General features: G+C 46.7%; 1 protein-coding gene across 1 annotated transcript; it reads right to left on the reverse strand.

The window, feature by feature from the left end:
• Window positions 1-11,291: 11,291 nt before the first annotated feature.
• Window positions 11,292-11,820, reverse strand: LOC147959842 (uncharacterized). The gene has a single exon (XM_087536763.1). The coding sequence runs from the start codon at window positions 11,702-11,704 to the stop codon at window positions 11,513-11,515; it is 192 nt and encodes a 63-aa protein (XP_087392889.1). The 5' UTR covers window positions 11,705-11,820; the 3' UTR covers window positions 11,292-11,512.
• Window positions 11,821-22,115: the final 10,295 nt, after the last annotated feature.

Raw genomic sequence — 22,115 nt, forward strand, 5'->3', positions numbered from 1 at the left:
CTCCCTCTTCATGTAAACCTTATAAAATAAGAGAGAATAGGCATAAGTATTGTGACATAATGTGTAATAACAGCCCATAATGCAATAAATATCAATATAAAAGTATGATGCAAAATGGACGTATCAGTGCGCTGAGGCCGGTTCGACGGAGTGGCAATGCAGATATGTTGATGTAGGTCGGCATGTGTGGGGCGAAAACATCGGCCTGGCATCATCCGAACTCATTGCACGTAGGTGTCGGTCGGCGCGGTGGCTGTTGAATGCGTAAGATAGCTTTGTTGCATCAATCCGACCTTGATGAACGTGCAACAACTAGTAGTGCTAATTGCACCAGGGAAGCACATGGAAGAGAGACCATTAATAAAAAGTGTACACGTCCTCCAAACTTCATTAAATAATAAGTAAAGAGAAAGATCAAATCTCCCTGTGACTGAGCTGAGCCGGACTATCATCGGTCTCAGATGCATGTTGAGCCGAACTATCATCGGTCACAGATCCTTGTCGAAGTTGGTTCACGCAGGGACACGCGTTGAGGCGACACCACAATTTGATCGGTGCAGGCAGGACGACGACGTTGTCCCACAGAGTTGACCGCGTGACGCAGTCGAAGTTGATTACCTGCGCACATAGAATAGCGCGAGCCAGTAGCAATCATAATTGAAAAAAATGCATAATTAATTTATGCGGAGTGAATAATATGGTGAAGTAAGTTTGGCCTAGGCGCCAAGGTTGATGTCGACATATGTCAAAAATCCGCGTAACGACGACGATGGCGCGATGCGGTGACCACGCAGTCCGAATTCGCATTGCTGGCCGAATTGCGGTTATAATATCCGCCGAATTGCCAAAAGCTGGCCGAACTGGAATTAGTCCATCATGTCCATCGCAGGCGGTCCGAATCTTTGACCAGTGGCAGAAAATCTACACAGAAAAAATCATGCAAACCGACAGAACAATATCCAGTGCGTATTTAATATATACTGTGCAGGTAACTGGAACGATAGAACCTGATATTCCTGCTCGAGTAGCGAGGCGTTGAAATTCGAGGTGAAAAAGTCTAAACTGATCAGACCAGTACTACCCTGTAATAATAATTGAAAAAAAGGAATTCTGCATAATTAATTGAAGCGAAAAATTTGATAAATATAGCCTGAATGCAGAGGGAGACGTCAATGTGAGTCAGACCGACGCCAAGTATGAGGGTCGGCAAATTTTCTCTGCAAAAATAATTCAACACAAGAAAATAGAAAATATTCTCTGTATAACAATTTTGTGTACCAAACAAATGGTTAGAAAAAATTAAACATGTTTGGCGAACAACGAATGCAGTACATGGTATATACCAAAGCAAATAAAAGAAAACGGTACATACGAAACAAACGCGAACTAGTTCAAAGAAAAGTTTCGCCTTGATTCTTACGTGAAGTAGTGTTTTAGATTACTACAATCCAGCCATGTCTAGGGCACGGGCTCCAAAACTAGTAGTGACTTAGGTTAGTGCTAGTTGTCAATTATGTGAAGGTTTAGTGTTGCTTCAGGTCTATGCATCCTTTTTTTGGAAAGAGTAGGAGAAGACCAGCGGCCGAGCAGGAAATGAATTGGAAAAAGGAAGGGAAACGGATCTCCCTAATGTACGTGTTCCACCACTGTTTGATCGGCTGATGGGTGTTGTTGCCGTGCGTGAGCAGCACTCAGGGTTGCTCCTCGGCTAAGCCGTCGCTTGATGAATTATTGCATGCGATCCGGTCTCTTCAACACCTCCATGGCGCGCGAGAATGACAGTGGAACTCGGACCTAGTGTACTGCTGGTCGCTGAATACTTTTTATATCTTGATTTAACTGCGTACAGTGTATCAAAGGTAACAACCATAATTTTGCAAGAAAGATAGTTTATGCAAAACAAATCTAACTGAAAAAAATATCACCTAATCATCTCATCAATCCGCGGCGATCGCCCAGCAGGCTTTCAATGAAAGCACCAATATCAGTTCAATATTCGGCGTATCTCGTAGTAGGGGTCCTAGGCTAGGCGCCTTGGAGCCATGATAACATGGACACGGGATTTTACCCAGGTTCGGGTTTTCTTAATGGAGGTAAAACCCTACATCCTGCCTTTTATTGTATTCATATGGGGTACAGAGTACATGTGTCTATCACGAGATGGTAATAATGAATATTAGATTGTCTATTGACTAGCCTGGCTTCGGTTTATATATGCGCCGGAGGCCTAGGGTTTTGGAAAGTCCTTGGCTTCGGCGCCAAGTCTTGCAAAAACCTTTTTGTATACGGCATGGGCTGCCCGAAGTGGTCCATGAATGAACCGCGGTGGGGTCCTCGGCCCGATCCAGCTGGTCGGGTAACGACGTGGCGAGTACCCCTAATCCATGACACCGTCACCCACCGTTTTACGTCAAATTCTTAGGAGTTTCTCTTTATCATGTAATAAGCTCGATGAGCACTTTTGTGAGGCTTGTTGCTTAGGCAAGCACATTGATCTTCCCTTTAATGCGTATACTTCAGTTTTCACTTTTCCGTTTCAATTTAACACGGGCTATCTATATTACTTGGTAATCTTAGATGACTATTCTCATTATGTTGGACTTTTCCTTTTCATTGTAAATTCGATACTTTAGCCACACTCACCACCTTTTATTCCTATGTCACCACCCAGTTCGGTCGCTCCATACTCGCACTCTAAACTGATAATGGAAAAGAGTTTGACAATGTCGCTCTTCGCACACTTCTCGCCTCTCATGACGCCATCTTCCGTCTGACTTACCCCTACACTTCATAGCAGAACGGCCGCGCCGAGCGCATTCTCCGCACTCTTAATGACAGCGTTCGCACATTACTCTTTCACTCTAACGTGCCTGCTCGGTTTTGGCCTGATGCTCTCGCCACCGCCACTTTCTTAGTTAACATTAGTCCGTGTCGTTCTCGGTGGAACTACGCCCCTCACCACCTTCTCTTCGGTACACCACCGTCCTATGATGATCTCCGCATTTTTGGGATTCTCTGTTATCCCAGCACTGCGTCCACCATGCCACACAAGCTCGCCCCACGTTCCGTCCCATGCATCTTCCTTGGCTACCCTCGTAACACCAAAGGTTACCGGTGCTATGATCCTGTCACTCATCGTGTGTACACCTCGAGGCACATGTATTTTGTCGAGATGGTGTTCCCTTTTTTTCAGGTTCCTCCGGCTTCAGCCCCTTCGGCCTCGGCCCCCGCGCCCTCTTCCTAGAGCGATGCATGGCGGCAGCCCCCCGAGCCCCCTGGCACGACGCCTTCTGCCGCCACCAGCCGGTTTTTCGACTCCCTCCCCAAAGGTTGAGTCTGACCGGGCCCCTGGATCCCCGTCTCCCTCCTGCGAGGTTGAGCCGGTGGGTACTCCGCCCGCCACCCCGGTGACGGGCTCGACATCCTCCTCACCCGTCGCCCCCTCGGCCGCCGGCTCGGCTGGCACCGCTGCCGCCGCGACCCCTGTCACCACAGCGGGTGTCCCCGCAACCTCCAGCGCGCCTGTCGTGGCCGCGACCCCCGCCGCCGCCACGGTCCCCGGCGCTATCACCGGCCCTGCTGCCCCGCCATTTGGCGTGACTACCCGCGCCCGAGTAGGAGTGCTTCAGCTGAGCATGCGCTACTCCTCCGACGAGTATGTGTGCGCCGCTTCGACGTCGACACCATCACCAGTTCCCACCTCCGCTCGTGCTGCCCTTCGGGATCCCCATTGGCTAGCTGCGATGCAGGAGGAGTTCGACGCCTACAACGCAACCGCATGCGGCAGCTTGTTCCGCAACCCCTCGTGCCAATATCATCACTGGCAAGTGGGTGTTTCATCACAAGACTCACTTGGACGATTCTCTCGAGCGCTACAAGGCTCAGTGGGTGGTTCGTGGATTTCAGCAGCGCGCGGGCGTGGACTTCACTGACACCTTCGTCCCGGTTGTTAAACCGGGCACGATCCGCGCCATGCTCCAGTTGGTGGTCTCGCGTGCGTGGCCTGTGCACCAGTTGGATGTCTCCAACGCCTTCTTGCACGACCATCTTGCCGAGCAGGTGTACTGTGAGCAGCCCACTGGCTTCGTCGACGTCGAGCACCCATATTTTGTGTGCTTGCTCTCCCGTTCTCTTTACGGGTTGAAGCAGGCCCCTCGGCTTTGGTACCAACGTATCGCCGCCTTCCTGTAGTCTCTGGGATTTCGGTCCACTCGCTCCGATGCCTCACTCTTCGTGTATCATTAGGGAGCTAACACTGCATATCTTCTGCTCTACATTGACGACATCATCCTCACGGCGTCCACCCCCGATCTCCTTCAGCGGCTGACTGCTCGTCTTCGTGTGAGTTTGCCCTCAAGGACTTGGGGCCCCTGCACTACTTCCTCGGCATCGAGGTGGTCCACCGGACCGAGGGCTTCTTTCTGCACCAGCAGAAGTACGCCCACGAGCTCCTGGAGCATGTCGGTATGCTTAACTGCAAGCCGGCGCCCACCCCCGTCGACACGACGGCGAAGGTCTCTGCTCTGGAGGGGTCTCTCGCGTCCGATGAAGCGTTTTATCGCTCCATTGTTGGTGCTTTACAGTACCCGACGCTGACCCGACCCGACCTGCAATACACTGTTCAGCAGGTGTGCCTCCAAATGCACACTCCGCGTGACTCCCGCTGGACCTTGGTGAAGCGTATTCTCCGTTATATACGCGACACCATGTCTTTGGGACTCACCCTGACGGCCTCTGCCTCCACCGACCTCGTGGCCTACTCGGATGCCGACTGGGCTGGCTGCCCCGACACTCGACACTCCACGCCAGGCTACTGCGTCTACCTTGGGCCCTCGTTGATCTCTTGGTCATCGAAGCGGCAACCCACGGTTTCCCGCTCCAGCACCGAGGCAGAGTATCGTGCCGTGGCTAATGCTGTGGCCGAGTGCTCTTGGCTCCGTCAGCTGCTCCAGGAGTTGCTTTGTGATGTTCATAAGGCCACTCTTGTCTACTGTGATAACGTCAGCGCGGTCTACCTTTCCGCCAAACCGGTGCACCATCGACGTACGAAGAATATTGAGCTCCATATTCACTTCGTGCGCGAGCAGGTTGCCCTTGGCCGTGTCCGGGTTGTTCATGTGCCGACGTCGCAACAGTTTGCTGATGTGATGACTAAGGGATTGCCTACTTCTGTCTTCGAGGAGTTTCGGTCCAGTCTCTGTGTCTCTGGCGACGCTTCAACTGCGGCGGGGGGGGGGGGTGTTGAGTTGTGCTTTGTGTTGCATGTATATTGGAGTTGTGGCCCACCTCCTAGTCTTGTATAGTTGAGGTAGAGGCCTTCCCTTATAATTATATATACGTGCACCGGCACCCCATCAATACAACGTCTATTGTATTGTAAACTTTCCCGTCTACACAGTGTATTAGTATGAACAGTGTTGACGTATAATGTGCTGCCTAGTCACTTCCATCAGATCGGTCTTTTGGTTGCATTGACTAGAGCATGCACTTCTACATGGTATCAGAGCCGAGAGGTCTTGAGTTCAAGACCCTGCTGGCGCAATTAAATTGCAGCCCACTTTCGGTCCACGTTTAGCCTGAGGGAGCCACACCTGAGGGGGAGCGTTGATGTATGATGTGCTGCCTAGTCTCTTCCATCAGATTGGTTTTTTGGTTGCATTATCTAGAGCATGCACTTCTACACGAATGTATTCGCGTACAAACTGGTTTGAAGCATGCAAGTAGGTGGATCCATTTTCAAGGAGCTAGCTCACGTAGACGCCTGCTAGTTTGATCGACCTGTAGTTCTGTACCGACAGAATTTGACGAAACACGCACACTCTACACACGTTAAGGGGCGTATGGAGCAAGGCCGATGATTGGGAGCACGCCCGAGGGCACGGCCTCCGACCGGCTGCTGGAGGTCTCACAACGACGGGAGCATCGCTCGAGGACCTCAGCGTGACATTAACGGGGAAGAAGATGCATATGACTTGTAGGGCCGCTGAGCCAATGAGAGAACCTAGTAATCCCGGTTGGGATTGCCTTTTTCCGGTGTGACAAACGTGTATAGAATCAGCATAGGGTTGATATTGACTGGGATTAAAGAGGTCAGAATACAGATTTCAGAGATTTAGATGTGGAGGTTTGATTCCGACGAGCTCTACAAATTCAAGGTTTAAAATAGATTTCACTAAATGGGCGTGAGGACTGAGAAATGGACGAAGGGTATTTACGAACAAGGATGCCCCAGATGGCGGATGCTCCGATAACTTTATATAGTAGTACTCCCTCCTTCCCAAAATATAAGGCGTGGTTTGACTTTTCTGGTCTTTGTTGCACAATTTTGACTATGATTTTCATGTATTCTATGTCTATGAAATTAGGATACATACATATGAAATAAAATTGTTTTGCATGACAAATACGACAATGCCATTTATACATATTCAATCCATATACTTTGATATATATTAGTGGTCAAAGTCGTGCATCAAAGACCATAAAAAGTCAACCGCGCCTTATATTTTAGGAAAGAGGGAGTAATATATATTGTGGTGACGGTTGAGCTAGGATGCGTCTGGGTCCAGCACTAGCGTGCTGTGGGCACCGTTCGTGTGCTCAAAAGCCTCTTGCAAGCAAAGCTTTTGGTTCTTGGATACAACGACATGCATGCGGGCGGCCCGAGCCGGTGGTTTCGTTAGTGGCTGTATGGGCGCGATGGTCCGTGGCCACTCCTCTTGGGTTGGAGCTTCAGTGCGCTCCACTCTGGAAAACCAAAACGAAACAAAACGACCAAGTGAAACCTACGACCAGCCAAGAGCAACGTTGCTGCCAGATGATACGATGGGCGCCGCGCTGAGCACGTCGGCCGGCCATGACAAAGATAGTTGGTGTGACGCTGCCCGAATGCCCTTTTTTGATGGGGTTCCTACGTACTACATTCTCGCCGCTTTAAGCTTGTGGCCCATATCGTCGGCCACCGGTCGGCCGGGTTCGACGCCGACCACAAGCTGAAACTGCCATGTAAACGGCAAACAGAAAGCGGCGACCGAGTTGCCATCGTTCCGTTGGCGTGCAGCAGTTAGACGGTATTTAGTTACGTCATGCCGCTCCTTTGAATTATCTATATCGTTTGTTTTGAAACTTTGAATTTTGGAAACTGCTTCAAAACAGGCGGATGCAAACAGCCGCATCGCCAGCCCCCTTTTCCTTGTGACGCGTGGCCTATAGGGCCCACCCACATGCACCCTCTCCTTCCTTACCTCCTCCTCCGTGCCATCTCCTAATCCCCTTCCCCGTGCTTCTCTCTTTCCTAATCCCTTTTCTGCTCCCGCAAAACACACCAGATGCGGTTCGCTGCGGTGCGGGGGACGCCATGCTGCAACGGCCGGCGACATGGTACGAGGGCGCCGCCGTGCGTTCAGCCAATGTTGTACGGACCGACAGCCGGCAACATGCTGCGGGGCGGTGCTACGACGGCGACGACGTACTGCGAGGCGGTGCTTCGACAGCGATGGCGTGCTGGGAGGCGGTGCTGCGACGAGCCAATGAACGGCGACGTGCTACGACGCGGTGCTGCGATGGTGACGTCGTGCTGCGAGGCGGGGCTTCGACGGCGTCATCGTGCTTCGAGCCGATGCTGCAATGACCGGAGTGGTGCCGCGACGGCGCCGCCGTGCTGCGAGGCGATGCTCCGACGACGTCGCTGTGCTGCGGGGTGGTGCTACGACCACCAGCGATGTGCTGCGAGGCAGTGCTACAAACCATGCAGCGACACTCTGACACGCTCCGATGGAGCTCCGATCTGGTGCCTGATGATGTCTTGCTGTCTGAATGTGGCATGTCACAGCCGGTGTTTGCTTTGAACAAACACACCTAGCAGAAAAAGAGTGACTATTGTGTGCATCCAACGACTTTAGGCGGATGTTTTTCCGCTGGATGCATCCGGATGGCGCCTAGCAGCCCCCACTTGAATTATCTATATCTATCTTACTTTGTTTCAGGAACATTTATATCTTTTTTTTGAGAGGTAGGAACATCTATATCTATCTCACGTGCTCAGCCGGGCCATGCTTTGAGCTTTCGGAATGGGCTGGGCCACCTTCTCGTCACGCAGGAGACGACGCTCCGGCCTTTAGAGCATCTGCAGCAAATCCGATATCTTTGCCTGAAAAAAAAGCAAACCCGATATCTCGAACGTCCGCCGGTTATGTCTTAAATTAGCTACCCCTAAATTTATACAAAGCATGCAAAATAAATGCTACGTACTACATACTATATGTACTATCCTAACTAATTTTCGTCGTCGGAGATGTCCATAATGTCAGTGCCGGATGGACGGACATGTAGGAGGGCTCCGGCTCATCCTCCTTCTGCTCCACATCATCCATGTAGGCGAGCATCTCCTTCTCCTCCGCGGCGTGTTGCGCCTTCATCTCCTGCCAGCGGCGGCGTCTAGCCTCCACATCCAACTCCGAGCAAAGGGAATCAAGGATGGCCTGCTGCTCCGCGTGCAGATCCGCGTCCACGGTGTCCCCCACATTCTCCTCCAGCTACTCATCCGGATCCACTGCATCCGGAGGTAGCCCTGCGGTGATCTAGGCTTCACGCTTTGTCCGGATCTGCTCAGGGAGTTGTAGCCGGCGCTCCAGCGTTAGAAATAGGTAGCCCCTTATCCACTGGCATGGGGACATGGCTACTAGTTGTGGCGGACGGGCGGAGGAAAATATGAAGGGGTAGGGTTTCAGTGTCGGCGGCCAGCTTACATAATCAGGCTAGGCACTACGGGGCCGGCCGGAGCGGCGTCAAGTGGCGACATCAGTCCAACGGAGGAGACGAGCTTCGGACCGCCTGATTTCTAGGGTGATTCCGCGTGGGACCCCGTCGTTAGTCCGGTGTGGCTGACGCGCCCGGGCGCCCCATATCCGACTCATATTTGGGCTCCATATAAGGGGTGCCGGTCATCCCGGGCGTTTGTGGTCCGTTTGAGACGCCTGTCTGGGTCAAAATTTTATGACAGATTAGTGATCGGGAGGCCCACCCGAAGGTTTGAGTTGGGTTTAGGACACCCGGCTGTAGATGATCTTAGGTGCGGCCTAGTAGGCCATTTTGTAGGAAAGTTACATAAGTTCCAGCACGAGCCAATTCAGTCCAGTTTGATGAGGGTGAGTCAAGGTTCATCGTAGGAGGTTCTATATGAAATCACTAATTGAGGAGTACTTCTTTCAAAGTTTACTTTCATCTCTCTAGGCTGTGACAAATGATGCGCTGCATATACTTCATTTGTCGCAACTTGAGTTTTCTTTTTTTTGGAGATCCGTTTATTCAAAACATTTTATTTGTTAAACCATGAGTACACATTTTGACCCGTTTTTGTTGTATTCCTCGCATCGAAATCTTTAAAACTAGATCCCATGTTGATAGGTTTTAATAAACTTTTATTTCACGAAAAAACTATACTAGGAGCATGTATTTTCCCTTTTCGAAAGCCGTTTCCGAGAGGTACGGTCGTGTCTCTCGTGGAAGAAAATTCGTGCCTCTCATAAAAGCCAAACCGTGCCCTCTCCGGAACAAAAGAAAAAAGAAAAACACGTTATCTTTCGTTTTCGAGATGCATGACCGTGCCTCTCGTGAAAGCAAAACCATGTCTTTCATGAAAGCAAAAGAAAACATGTTTTTTCCCTTTTTGAAAGGCACACTCGCAAAATAAAAAAAACACGTTTTTTACGCAAAAATAATAAAAAAATGGTCCAAACATTAAGAAAGACCGGTGGAAAATCAAAAAGCCAAAAAAAATCAAAAATGCGTGCGAAGAAATAAAAAACAAAATTCAGAGAAAGCGTCAAGAGCGCCACACGTGACGACGGCTAAGAGTAGGCCAACCCCCTCCCCCCAGTGACCCTTGGAAAGGCTCCCGATCGAGCGCTCCTCAGTTAGTTGGTCCCGGTTCTGTAGGGCGCCTTAGGCGCTGGTTAAGCTCCTTGGCGCCCATGCGCACCTGGTCGTGGGCCGCCCAAGAAGCGCTCGACTGGTTTCCTGGTAGCTCAACCGCGTTGATCGTTCGCGGTTGACCACCTGTTTGACTTTTGGAAAGAAAAAACTGAATTCAAAATGTTCATTGATTTTGAAAAATAATCATAGGCTTCATAGAAGTTTAGGAATTTAATAAAATCATTGATTTTTTAGAAAACTTTATCAAATTTGAAAATTTTCATTGAATTTAGAAAAAGTTCATCAAATTTAGAAAAAGTTCATTAAGCTTGAAAATAATCATCGATTAGAAATAGAAAATCCAGATGGGTACGCACAAAAAAACTGACAAAAAAGACAATAGGCGCCGTTCATTGTGGCATTTCCTATTCGACGCTTCCACGCGTATTCTGAGTTGAACCGGCAATGTCCTGGGTCATGTACACTGCACTAACCACCCCAACCACCTCACTTGATGCAATTAGTTACATCTTTTCCCTTCTTTTCTTTTTTCTTTTTCTTTTTCTTGTTTCCTTTTTTCTCTTTTTGGAACGGTTTTGTTCATTTTTTCTTTTTCTTTTTTCATATTTTTTCCTTTTCTACTTCGTTTTCTTTTTCTTTTTCTAGATGCTCAAACGTTTTTAAATTTTGTGAACTCGTATACAAAACCAATGTTTTTTCAAATTCGTAAACCTTTTAAAAAATTGCTGATTTATTTGTCAAAATTGAAGTTTTTTTCTAAATCAATGAGTTTTAAAAATCTATGAACTTTTTTCAAATTCAATGAGATTTTCCAATAATTCGTGGTTTTTTATTAATGTAATAGTTTTTTCATATTCATGAACTTTTCAAAACCCTCAAACATTTTAATGAATCCATGAACTTTTCTTTATTTCACGAACATATTCAAAATCCTAAAAAACTGGAGGCGGGTCTTTTTCCTGAACCAGCAGCATAACACAACCAGGGAAAAAAAATGTGAGCCAGGCGAGTTAATCTAGTGAACGAATATGTTTTTTTTAGCGAGCGAGGAGGGAACTATACTTAATGGGCCGCGCGCACCCGATCTCATAACCGGCCGTGAAGGTCCCGTTCACTGTGGTGGGTTCATCCGAAAGAACTTTCGTTCCTCTTCTTTCTGCCAGAGTTTTCCATTTTACAACTTTGAAAGATCTGAAACAGGATTAATTTTATGAAAATAAACATCACGTTAATTACTTACTTTAAGGCAACTGAGTGTGATCTCGCAGATTCACTTCTAAATAGAAGCCACGAGGCAAAAAGAGCAGCTTTTAAGATCCGCAGCTGAAGTGCCACTGCCAACTAACAAAACATCATAATTCATGCATATTTTTTAGAGAAAAACAATTCATTCATTAAATACACAACAATACATGACGTTATATAAATCGACCGGTCTATGGATCATCATATTACATCACTACTCCAGTGACTCCTACTACAAACTTCACATGCATACAGATTTTGCTTCATATTTGTACCGACTGATCACCCGATATATAATGGTCGGCCTACCAGCAGCTTGAAGAGTATGATCGATCTACTCCTCGTTGTCGTTGATCTCCACCTGCACCTTCTTCTTCCTCCCCTCGCCAGCGATTTCTGGCTTCCTGCGGTATTCCTCCTCGTAGCGCTTGGCGAGGTGGCGGAGATTCGGGACCTTGTAGTTCTGGGCCGCGTACACGCCGATGGCCGTGCCGAGGAGGAAGGGGAACAGCCGAAAGCAAACCATGGCAGCTAGAGCAGAGTAACCTACTTCGAAATGTACAGCTGTTCTTTTGATCAGCTAGTTGTGGTTTAAGCTATGGTTTGGAGTGAGCTTGAGATACTGCAGAACATATGGTGGCTTGCATCTTTATTTATATGTGTGAAATGATTTGGCTTGTCAAATTCAGTTGGAGTGTTTCTTGCACAAGGGTCCAAGAAAGGAATAATCTGAAGGCATGTGACATATGTTAGTACGACTATATAATCTGGAGTAGTAGCTAGCTAGGAATATTAGAATTTCTCTTCTCAGCTTGGAGGGCCGACAGGATAAGCAAGCAAGTTGTGGTTACTTGACATGGTTTGCGATCAACTTCTTCCCCAAGGCGAAAGGTCAAAGTTGGTGCGCGCACATCAGCACATTATCTAGTCTTTTCTTTTAGAAACACCAGCAACTTTATTCGTACGCATAACAGTTACACGTACGCTGATTTAGACTTAAGATCCAAAAAATAGAAAATAACTCGTATGACTAAGAATTATAATAAAATCTCTTGTAAACATCTTTTTCGCGGTATCAATGTCTGCTCGAAGGAATACTCCAAAAGCTTTGAAAAGAGGCTGCAATTGGACTTGAGTAACGAGGTTCTCACTTTTTCACTCGTGTGAACATTATCAATAATGATTTTTGAAAGCGTCCTGAGTCGCCCATCTAAGATGGAAAGCCTTGATCCATGAACATACTTGGCCTGTGAATGATCGCCTAGAAGTGCATGCCGTCGAATCACTATATCTTCATCATGGTGTTGATGAAAGATTTGACCTTCACAAAGAATCAAACTAACAAAAAAAACTTGACACAACAATATAAACTCATCAGATCCAAAAAATCGGATATGCGAGGACAGAAAACTCTCTAACCTCATGGCACGGCCAAAAGAACGAGAGAATTTATTCTCACAAGACTATAATGATCACTAGACGTTGACGAAGAACCTAAAGATCTTGAAGATCCGAGGCCCCCCACCTCTCAGCGTCAAGATGGTAGCCAAAGGCAAGGGGATCTAAATTTCTCAGACCGTTTTCTTTCTTTGTGTGTTTGTGCCTGGTTGGGGTGGTAAGAAGGGTGGGCCGTGGACTGGAACAAAAATGCCTAGCTCAGAGTTTAAGGAATGCTCGGCAGCTCAGCTCGTTAAACTCGTAGCTCACTCTTAATGAACAGAGTCAAGCATGGATTTCTACTTATTAAACTTAACGAGCTTAATGAGCGAGCTAACGAGTTTTACGAGCAGCTCGTTAAGCTTGCCAATACAATACAATATACTCTCTTCTTCTGAAACTAGTTGTCGCTCAAATGGATGTATCTAGCACTGAATAGATACATTTGAGCGACAACTAATCATGTCAGAGCTTTTTGCTCGTTAAGCTTAACGAGCCGAGCCTTAAAGAGACGAGTAACTCGTTAATCCACCCCTAGGTGGGCCAGCGACGTCGAGTAGGCCAACCCAACTATAAACTAGCTGCAAAAACTGAGCTTGAAAAAAAATCCATGTTTGTGCCTCTGTTTCCCTTATTAGACAACTAGATGATACCCACGCGTTGCTGCGGGTATTTGTCTCAGTATACTTCTAAGAGATTTGAATATGTGGAATATAAAAATTTATCTCTAAAATATTATTAAATATAAGTAGAATAATCGAATATAAAAAGATATTTCCTCATGCATGGTTGCATGTGGGGTAGGTCTTTTCCCTTGCATGGTTGCATGCTGAGTGGGTCTTATCCCATCCGTAATTATATGCTGATGTGACATGCTTTTAAGTTGAGATAAACAAGTTAGTGAGATCTATATATAGGATTCAAAGTGCACGCCAATTTATGGAAAACAAGTAAGCACAGATGCATAAGTAACGACATTAAGATTTGTTAACGAGGTTATCAACATGGCTACATGTTGGGGCATGACGACGGGCACTCCTAGTCATGCACTAATAAAAAGCCTGTTAAGGCTGTTAGAGATATATTAGGTATTTAAAGATTGTTTGAGATTAGATATAAATTGTTTCCATCTTATATCTAGGGAGATGTCTTTTCCTACGAGTTTTGTCCTTAATATACACTCGCCTTCGAGGCTCAATACATCGAATGCATTACGTCAATCATCTCCCTCTATCCCTTCTAATTTGGTATCAGCCTAACCGGTCCAAACCCTAGCCACCACCGCCACCGCCGCTTCCGCTCAACACCGCCCCGAGGCGGTCGATATCCATGATCACCACTGGGGTTGCGCCGCCCGTACCTAGGGTTTCCGCTGATCATGTTGACCGGCTGCCCTAGAGAGTCTTTTTTCTGATCCTTTGATCCAGGCTTTCTCTCTCCCGTCGATCATCTTAATCAACGTTTTTGATTTTTTGATTTTTTGATATAAGATCGGTTTGCGTCGCCTGCCACCGCCATCGACCCCGCGCCTCTACACCGACACCGGCGTGACCACCCGGCCTCTTCTCTGATTCGGCAGCGTCGTGCAATGCGGCGACCTATCACCACCGTCGTTCGCGTATCTGTCTGCCCCGTCGCTCTCCGTCGGCCATCGCCGCTCCGCTCCGAACAGGACTGCTGCATCACCTACTATATCCACTGCCTCCGTATGGCCATCTCATGCACATCGTTGTGTTGGCCGCTTGGGCGTCCGTGCTGCGTTGGCTGCTCGGGCTTAACCACTCGGGCGCCGGCGTTGCGTTGCCACTCGGGTGCCTGGCGCTGTACGCGCTCGTCCGCACACCGTTCCCCGCCGGTCATCACCGCCTTGGTCTGCTCGACTACCCTGCTTCACCGCCTGCGACGCCGTCATCCTGACCAAGCAGCGCCCCCACCCTCATGTGCAATCAGATTGATCACCCGTCCACCGGGATCCGCTCCATCCACCCCGCGCGACTGACCTGATTTGTCGGTTGCACGCGCCTCTCCAGGTCCCGTGAAGGTTGTCCCCAAGTACAACGTGCCCCTCCGTCGACCGAGCAATGGGCTGCCGCTGCGTCGCCCCGTCGGGCCACAGCGCCGCCGCCCTGTGGTTCTCCCCGCGGCTGCGCCGACTCGCACGTTGCCGCTGCATCACCCCTTCGGGTCCTAGTGCCGCGACACGCGGCCATTCAGCCACCCAAAGGCCATCCCTGTAGTTGCATCGACCCTCACGCTGCTGATGTGTCGCCCCTCCGGCCCGTAGCGCCGTGCCACGCGTTCCACACTGCCGCCCTGAGGTTTTTCCATCGTCGCCCCGACCCGCGCATTATCATAGCGTTGCCCCTTCGAGGCGTAGCGCCATGGCGCACGGTCCACTCCGCCGTCCCCGCGCGTCGACTTCAGCATGGTACGGGCCGCGCCGCGCCGCCTCCCTAGATGCGGGACCGCCACCGTCTGCGACGGTCTTCGTCACATTGTCGTGTTCCTTGTCTACTTCGAGCATCACCGCCATTCTCCTAACCCAGCCGTTGTGGCCGCCGCTCTTCTTTGGCGCCGCTACCACTCGTTCACCAGAGCCGAGCTGCCCTTCCACCCCCTTCATCTTCATACAGCACCAACTCATTGCCAGTGTCACCCTCGTCTTCCCCGACCACTTCATCTACTCTGACTACCGCGGGCGATATTGGTCTCATGCTGATTGGCGTCACAACCATCGTCGGGTCCTTCTCTGGTAGCCCCCTCGACATGGTGTACAACGCATGTTGGTTCCCGTCTACGCATGCCCGGTGCTGGCAACACCAACGCGTTCCTTCGTCCACGACATCTCGCCGGGGCTGGCAAGCCTGATGTGGCGCCTCGTCAACATCGTCTTCGTCCGTCTACACATGCCCGATGCTAGCAACACCGATGGATGCCTTCGTCCACGATGTGTCGCCGATCTTGGCAAGCCTGGCGTGGCACCTCGTCAACATTGTCTTCATCCATATATGCATGCCCGGTGCTGGCAACATCAATGCGTGCCTTCGTCCACGACGTGTCCCCGGGCTTGGCAAACTCGGTGCGATGCCTCATCAACAACGTCTTCTTCCCGGCGAACCACTAGTTTGACACCACTGTGCCCATGACTAACACTGCGCCTCCTTGCGCCAACGGCTCCACGGCGACTTCCTCGACACCGGCTACCCCGACTCGACAACGACCACGGCGTTCTTCGAACGGCTACCTCGATCACAACTACACCACCCACGCTCTCGGCTACCTCGATAACGACACAAAGGGATATCACCTCAGTTGAGCAACTCGTCGCCTTCCTCTATAGTCCACGCGTCCGTGATGTGACACCATCCGCAACGCCTCCCCTGTCACTACAGAGGGATATCAGCCCGTCGGCTGCTATTCTCATCTCTAACCGTCTGCGACACTCCTATTGTTTGCAACGCTACCCCTATGATTACAGGGGGTGTTAGAGATATATTAGGTATTTAGAGACTGTACGGGATTAGATATGAACTGTTGCCATCTTATCTCTATGAGGGGTCTTGCCCTACAAGTCTTGTACTAAATATATATACTCGCCCTCGAGGCTCAATAATACATCCAACACATTACGCCAATCCTCTCTGTTGGGAAACATTGCATGGAAAACAAAAAATTTCTACGCACATGCAAGATCTATCCATGGAGATGCATAGCAATGAGAGGGGAGAGTGTTTCTACATACCCTCGTAGACCGTAAGTGGAAGCGTTTGTTAACGCGGTTGATGTAGTCCAACTTCTTCGCGCTCCAACCGATCAAGTACCGAACGTATGACACCTCCCCGTTCTGCACACGTTCAGCTCGATGACATCCTCCGCCTTCTTGATCCAGCAAGATGGCGAGGTAGTGGATGAGTTCCGGCAGCACAACGGCATGGTGACGGTGATGGTGAAGTTATCTCCGCAGGGCTTCGCCCAAGCACTACGAAAATATGACCGGGGGTGTAAACGGTGGAGGGGGCGACGCACATGGCTAAGACAATTGTTGTGTTGTGCTAGGCGCCCCTCCCACATATATATAGGTGGGGGTGGAGGGAGCAGTCAGGAGGCGCCCCCAAGTAGGTCGAATCCTACTTGGGGTCTTGATACGTCTCCAACGTATCTATAATTTTTGATTGCTCCATGCTATATTATCTACTGTTTTGGACTATATTGGGCTTTATTTTCCACTTTTATATTATTTTTGGGACTAACCTATTAACCGGAGGCCCAGCCCAGAATTGTTGTTTTTTTTGCCTATTTCAGTGTTTCGGATAAACGAAATATCAAACAGAGTCCAAACAGAATAAAATCTTCGGGAACGTGATTTTCTCACCGAATGTGATCCAGGAGACTTGGACCCTGCTCCAAGGAACAAAAGAGGCGGTCACGAGGGTGGGGGGCGCCCCCCTAGGGCGCGCCCCCTGCCTCGTGGGCCCCTCGTTGCTCCTCCGGCGTACTTCTTCCTCCTATATATACACACGTACCCCCAAACAATCAGAACATGAGCCAAAAACCTAATTCCACCGCCACAACTTTCTGTATCCATGAGATCCCATCTTGGGGCCTGTTCCGGAGCTCCGCCGGAAGAGGGCCGTCATCACGGAGGGCTTCTACATCATCCTAGCCCCTCCGATGAAGTGTGAGTAGTTTACCTCAGACCTTCGGATCCATAGTTAGTAGCTAGATGGCTTCTTCTCTCTCTTTGAATCTCAATACAAAGTTCTCCCCCTCTCTTGTGGAGATCTATTCGATGTAATCTTCCTTTTGCGGTGTGTTTGTTGAGACCGATGAATTGTGGGTTTATGATCAAGTCTATCTATGAATAATATTTGAATCTTCTCTGAATTATTTTATGTATGATTGGTTATCTTTGCAAGTCTCTTCGAATTATCCGTTTGGTTTGGCCAACTAGATTGGTAGTTCTTGCCATGGAAGAAGTGCTTAGCTTTGGGTTCGATCTTGCGGTGTCCTTACCCAGTGACAGAAGGGGCAGCAATGCACGTATTGTATCATTGCCATCGAGGATAACAAGATGGGGTTTATTTCATATTGCATGAATTTATCTCTCTACATCATGTCATGTTGCTTAAGGCGTCACTCTGTTTTTAACTTAATACTCTAGATGCATGCTGGATAGCGGTCGATGAGTGGAGTAATAGTAGTAGATGCAGAATCGTTTCGATCTACTTGTCACGGACGTGATGCCTATATACATGATCATGCCTAGATATTCTCATAACTATGCTCAATTCTGTCAATTGCTCAATAATAATTTGTTCACCCACCGTAGAATACTTATGCTCTTGAGAGAAGCCACTAGTGAAACCTATGGCCCCTGAGTCTATTCTCATCATATCAATCCCCATCACTTTAATCTTGTTTTGCTTTTTTACTTTGCTTTTACTTTTTACTTTGCATCTTTATACCAAAAATACCAAAAATATTATATCTATCAGATCTCACTCTCGTAAGTGACCGTGAAGGGCTTGACAACCCCTAATCGCGTTGGTTGCGAGTAGCTATCGCTTTGTGCAGGTACGAGGGACTTGAGCGTGGGCTCCTACTGGATTGATACCTTGGTCCTCGGAAACTGAGGGAAATACTTACGCTACTCTGCTGCATCATCCCTTCCTCTTCGGGGAAAACCAACGCAAGCTGAAGACGTAGCAAGAAGGATTTCTGGCGCCGTTGCCCGATAGTCTACGCAAAAAGTCAACATACCAAGTACCCATCGCAATCCCTATCTCTTGCATTACATTATTTGCCATTTGCCTCTCGTTTTCCTCTCCCCCCAATTCACACTTGCCGTTTTGTTCGCCCTCTCTCTCTATCCTCCCTCTCTATTTGCCTCTTGTTTGCTCGTGTGCTAGTTCGTTTGCTTGTCGTCATGACTAGTCTCATATCTTCTCCGTTGTCTCCCGAGAGTGAAGTTCTAAATTTTAAACAAAGGGAGGGAGAAAATCTAAAAGATGCTTGGTATAGAATTTGCAATGCTCAAAATAGATCTACCAGGAAGCAATCTACCTTAGTTCTTCTCCGCAATTTTTATGTAGGTTTTAATCCTTGGTATAGATATATCCTCGATACTATTACTGGAGGGAATTTCTTGGGTAGCCATACTTTTGATTCTTATAATGCTATGTTAGATTTATTTGGCTCACCACCTATTTTGGTTAATGGAACCACGTTAACTTTGGAGCATGTTATGCAAAGACTTGAAATTATCGAAAATAAAGTTGCTACTGTTGAATCAATTGAAAATATAGATAAAAAGATCCACAATCAAATTACTCAATATGGGTCTAAGGTAGGAATGACTTTGAAAAATATTAAGGAAAAAGAACCCATAGTTAATGAGAGAATGAACTTAGATTCTACTAGAATTGATAAACTTGAGGGTATCATTAAGAACTTGGGAACCACTTTTTATTCCATAAGGAATACTCCAAGTCCTTCTACTAAAATTGCCAAGCTTATGTATGTCCTAAAAATAAGGGTGAATCATCTAGTAAGGAAACTGCGGATCTTAAATCTATAAGTGTTCATCCCAATCTTTTTACTATCATTAAGGAACCATTTATTACAAATGAATTTTTCGATCTTGTGCCTAAAATTTTAATAATTAATAGAAGGAAAGAAATTCCTAAAGATGATAGATGTCTAATTGAAGAATTGCCTACTAAAGATGGCAATACCTAGATCTATCCTCGCTTTTATGCCTAGCTAGGGGCGTTAAACGATAGCGCTTGTTGGGAGGCAACCCAATTTTATTCCTTGCTTTTTGCTCCTGCTTAGTAATAAATAAATCATTTAGCCTCTGTTTTGGTTGTGTTTTTTGTGTTTAATTAGTGTTTGTGCGAAGTAGAACCGTTGGGAATACTTGGGGAAAGTCTTGCTGAACTTGCTGTAAAAAACAGAAACTTTAGCGCTCACGAGAACTGCTGTCATTTTTATTTGAAGAGTACTATTTAGTTAATTCTTTTTGCAGATGATTAATAGATAAATTACTCACGTCCAGAAATTTATTTTAGAATTTTTGGGGTTCCAGATCTTGCTCTAGCTACAGATTACTACAGACTGTTCTGTTTTTGACAGATTCTATTTTTCGTGTGTTGTTTGCTTATTTTGATGAATCTATGGCTAGTAAAATAGTTTATAATCCATATAGAAGTTGTAATACAGTAGGTTTAACACCATTATAAATAAATAATGAGTTCATTACAGTACCTTGAAGTGGTCTTTTGTTTTCTGTCGCTAACGGAGCTCACGAGTTTTCTATTTTGAGTTTTGTGTTGTGAAGTTTTCAAGTTTTGGGTGAATTCTTTTGATGGATCATGGAACAAGGAGTGGAAAGATCCTAAGCTTGGGGATTCCCATGGCACCCCCAAGATAATCCAAGGACACAAAAAAGTCAAAGCTTGGGGATGCCCTGGAAGGCATCCCCTCTTTCGTCCACTTCCATCGGTAATTTACTTGGAGCTATATTTATTCACCAACATGATATGTGTTTTGTTTGGAGCATCTTGTATTATTTGTGTATTTTTGTCTTAGTATGCCACAATCATACTTGCTTTACAAACCTTTTGAGAGAGCCATACATGAATTAAAATTTGATAGAATACTCTATGTGCTTCACTTATATCTTTTGAGCTAGATAATTTTACTCTATGTGCTTCACTTATATCTTTTGAGCTAAGTAGTTTTGCTCTATGTTCTTCACTTATATCTTTTGAGCGTTATAATTTTTCTCTATGTGCCTCACTTAGATCTTTTAGAGCATGGTGGTGGATTTGTTTTAAAGAAACTATTGATCTCTCATGCTTCACTTAAATTATTTTGAGAGTCTCTTAATAGCATGGTAATTTGCTTAATAATAATATGCTTGGTATTCAAGATTTGTGAAACTTTCTTTTGAGTGTGTTGAATACTAAGAAAAGATTGAAGCATGATAATTGTTTTGAGATATGGAGGTGATAATATTAAAGTCATGCTAGTTGAGTAGTTGTGAATTTAAAGAATACTTGTGTTAAGGTTTGTGATTCCCGTAACATGCACGTATGGTGAACCGTTATGTAACGAAGTCGGAGCATGATTTGTTTATTGATTGTCTTCCATATGAGTGGCGGTCGGGGACGAGCGATGGTCTTTTCCTACCAATCTATCCCCCTAGGAGCATGCGCGTAATACTTTGCTTTGATAACTTCTAGATTTTTGCAATAAGTATATGAGTTCCTTATGACTAATGTTTAGTCCATGGATTATACGCACTCTCACCCTTCCACCTTTGCTAGCCTCTCTAATACCGCGCACTTTTCGCCGGTATCATACGCCTACCATATACCTTCCTCAAAACAGCCACCATACCTACCTATTATGGCATTTCCATAGCCATTCCGAGATATATTGCCATGCAACTTTCCACCATCTAGTTCATCATGACACATTCATCATTGTCATATTGCTTAGCATGATCATGTAGTTGACATAAGTATTTGTGGCAAAGATACCGTTCATAATTTCTTCATACTTGTCACTCTTGATTCATTGCATATCCCGGTACACCGCCGGAGGCATCCATATAGAGTCATACTTTTTTTAGAATCGAGTTGTAATCATTGAGTTGTAAATAAATAAAAGTGTGATGATCATCATTCAATAGAGCATTGTCCCCAAAAAAGGAGAAATGCCAAAGAAAAAAAGAAGGCCCCCCAAAAAAAGAAAATAAATAAAAAAGGGGCAATGCTACTATCCTTTTTTCCACACTTGTGCTTCAAAGTAGCACCATGATATAGCGAGTCTCATATATTGTGCTTCAAAGTAGCATCATGTTCTTCATATAGAGAGTCTCATATGTTGTCACTTTCATATACTAGTGGGAATTTTACATTATAGAACTTGGCTTGTATATTCCGATAATGGGCTTCCTCAAATTGCCCTAGGTCTTCATGAGCAAGCAAGTTGGATGCACACCCACTAGTTTCTTTTGTTGAGCTTTCATACATTTATAGCTCTAGTGCATCCGTTGCATGGCAATCCCTACTCACTCACATTGATATCTATTGATGGGCATCTCCATAGCCCGTTGATACGCCTAGTTGATGTGAGACTATCTTCCCCTCCTTTTTGTCTTCTCCACAACCACCATTCTATTCCACCTATAGTGCTATATCCATGGCTCACGCTCATGTATTGCGTGAAGATTGAAAAAGTTTTGAAAAAGTTAGAGTATGAAACAATTGCTTGGCTTGTCATTGGGGTTGTGCATGATTTAAATACTTTGTGTGGTGAAGATAGAGCATAGCCAGACTATATGATTTTGTAGGGATAACTTTCTTTGGCCATGTTATTTTGAGAAGACATAATTGCTTTGTTAGTATGCTTGAAGTATTATTATTTTTTATGTCAATATAAACTTTTGTCTTGAATCTTTCTAATCTGAATATTCATACCACAATTAAGAA

This window comes from Triticum urartu, chromosome 7A, assembly GCF_056163025.1.
Source record: "Triticum urartu cultivar PI428250 chromosome 7A, HENAU_Tu73, whole genome shotgun sequence".
NCBI lineage: Eukaryota > Viridiplantae > Streptophyta > Magnoliopsida > Poales > Poaceae > Triticum > Triticum urartu.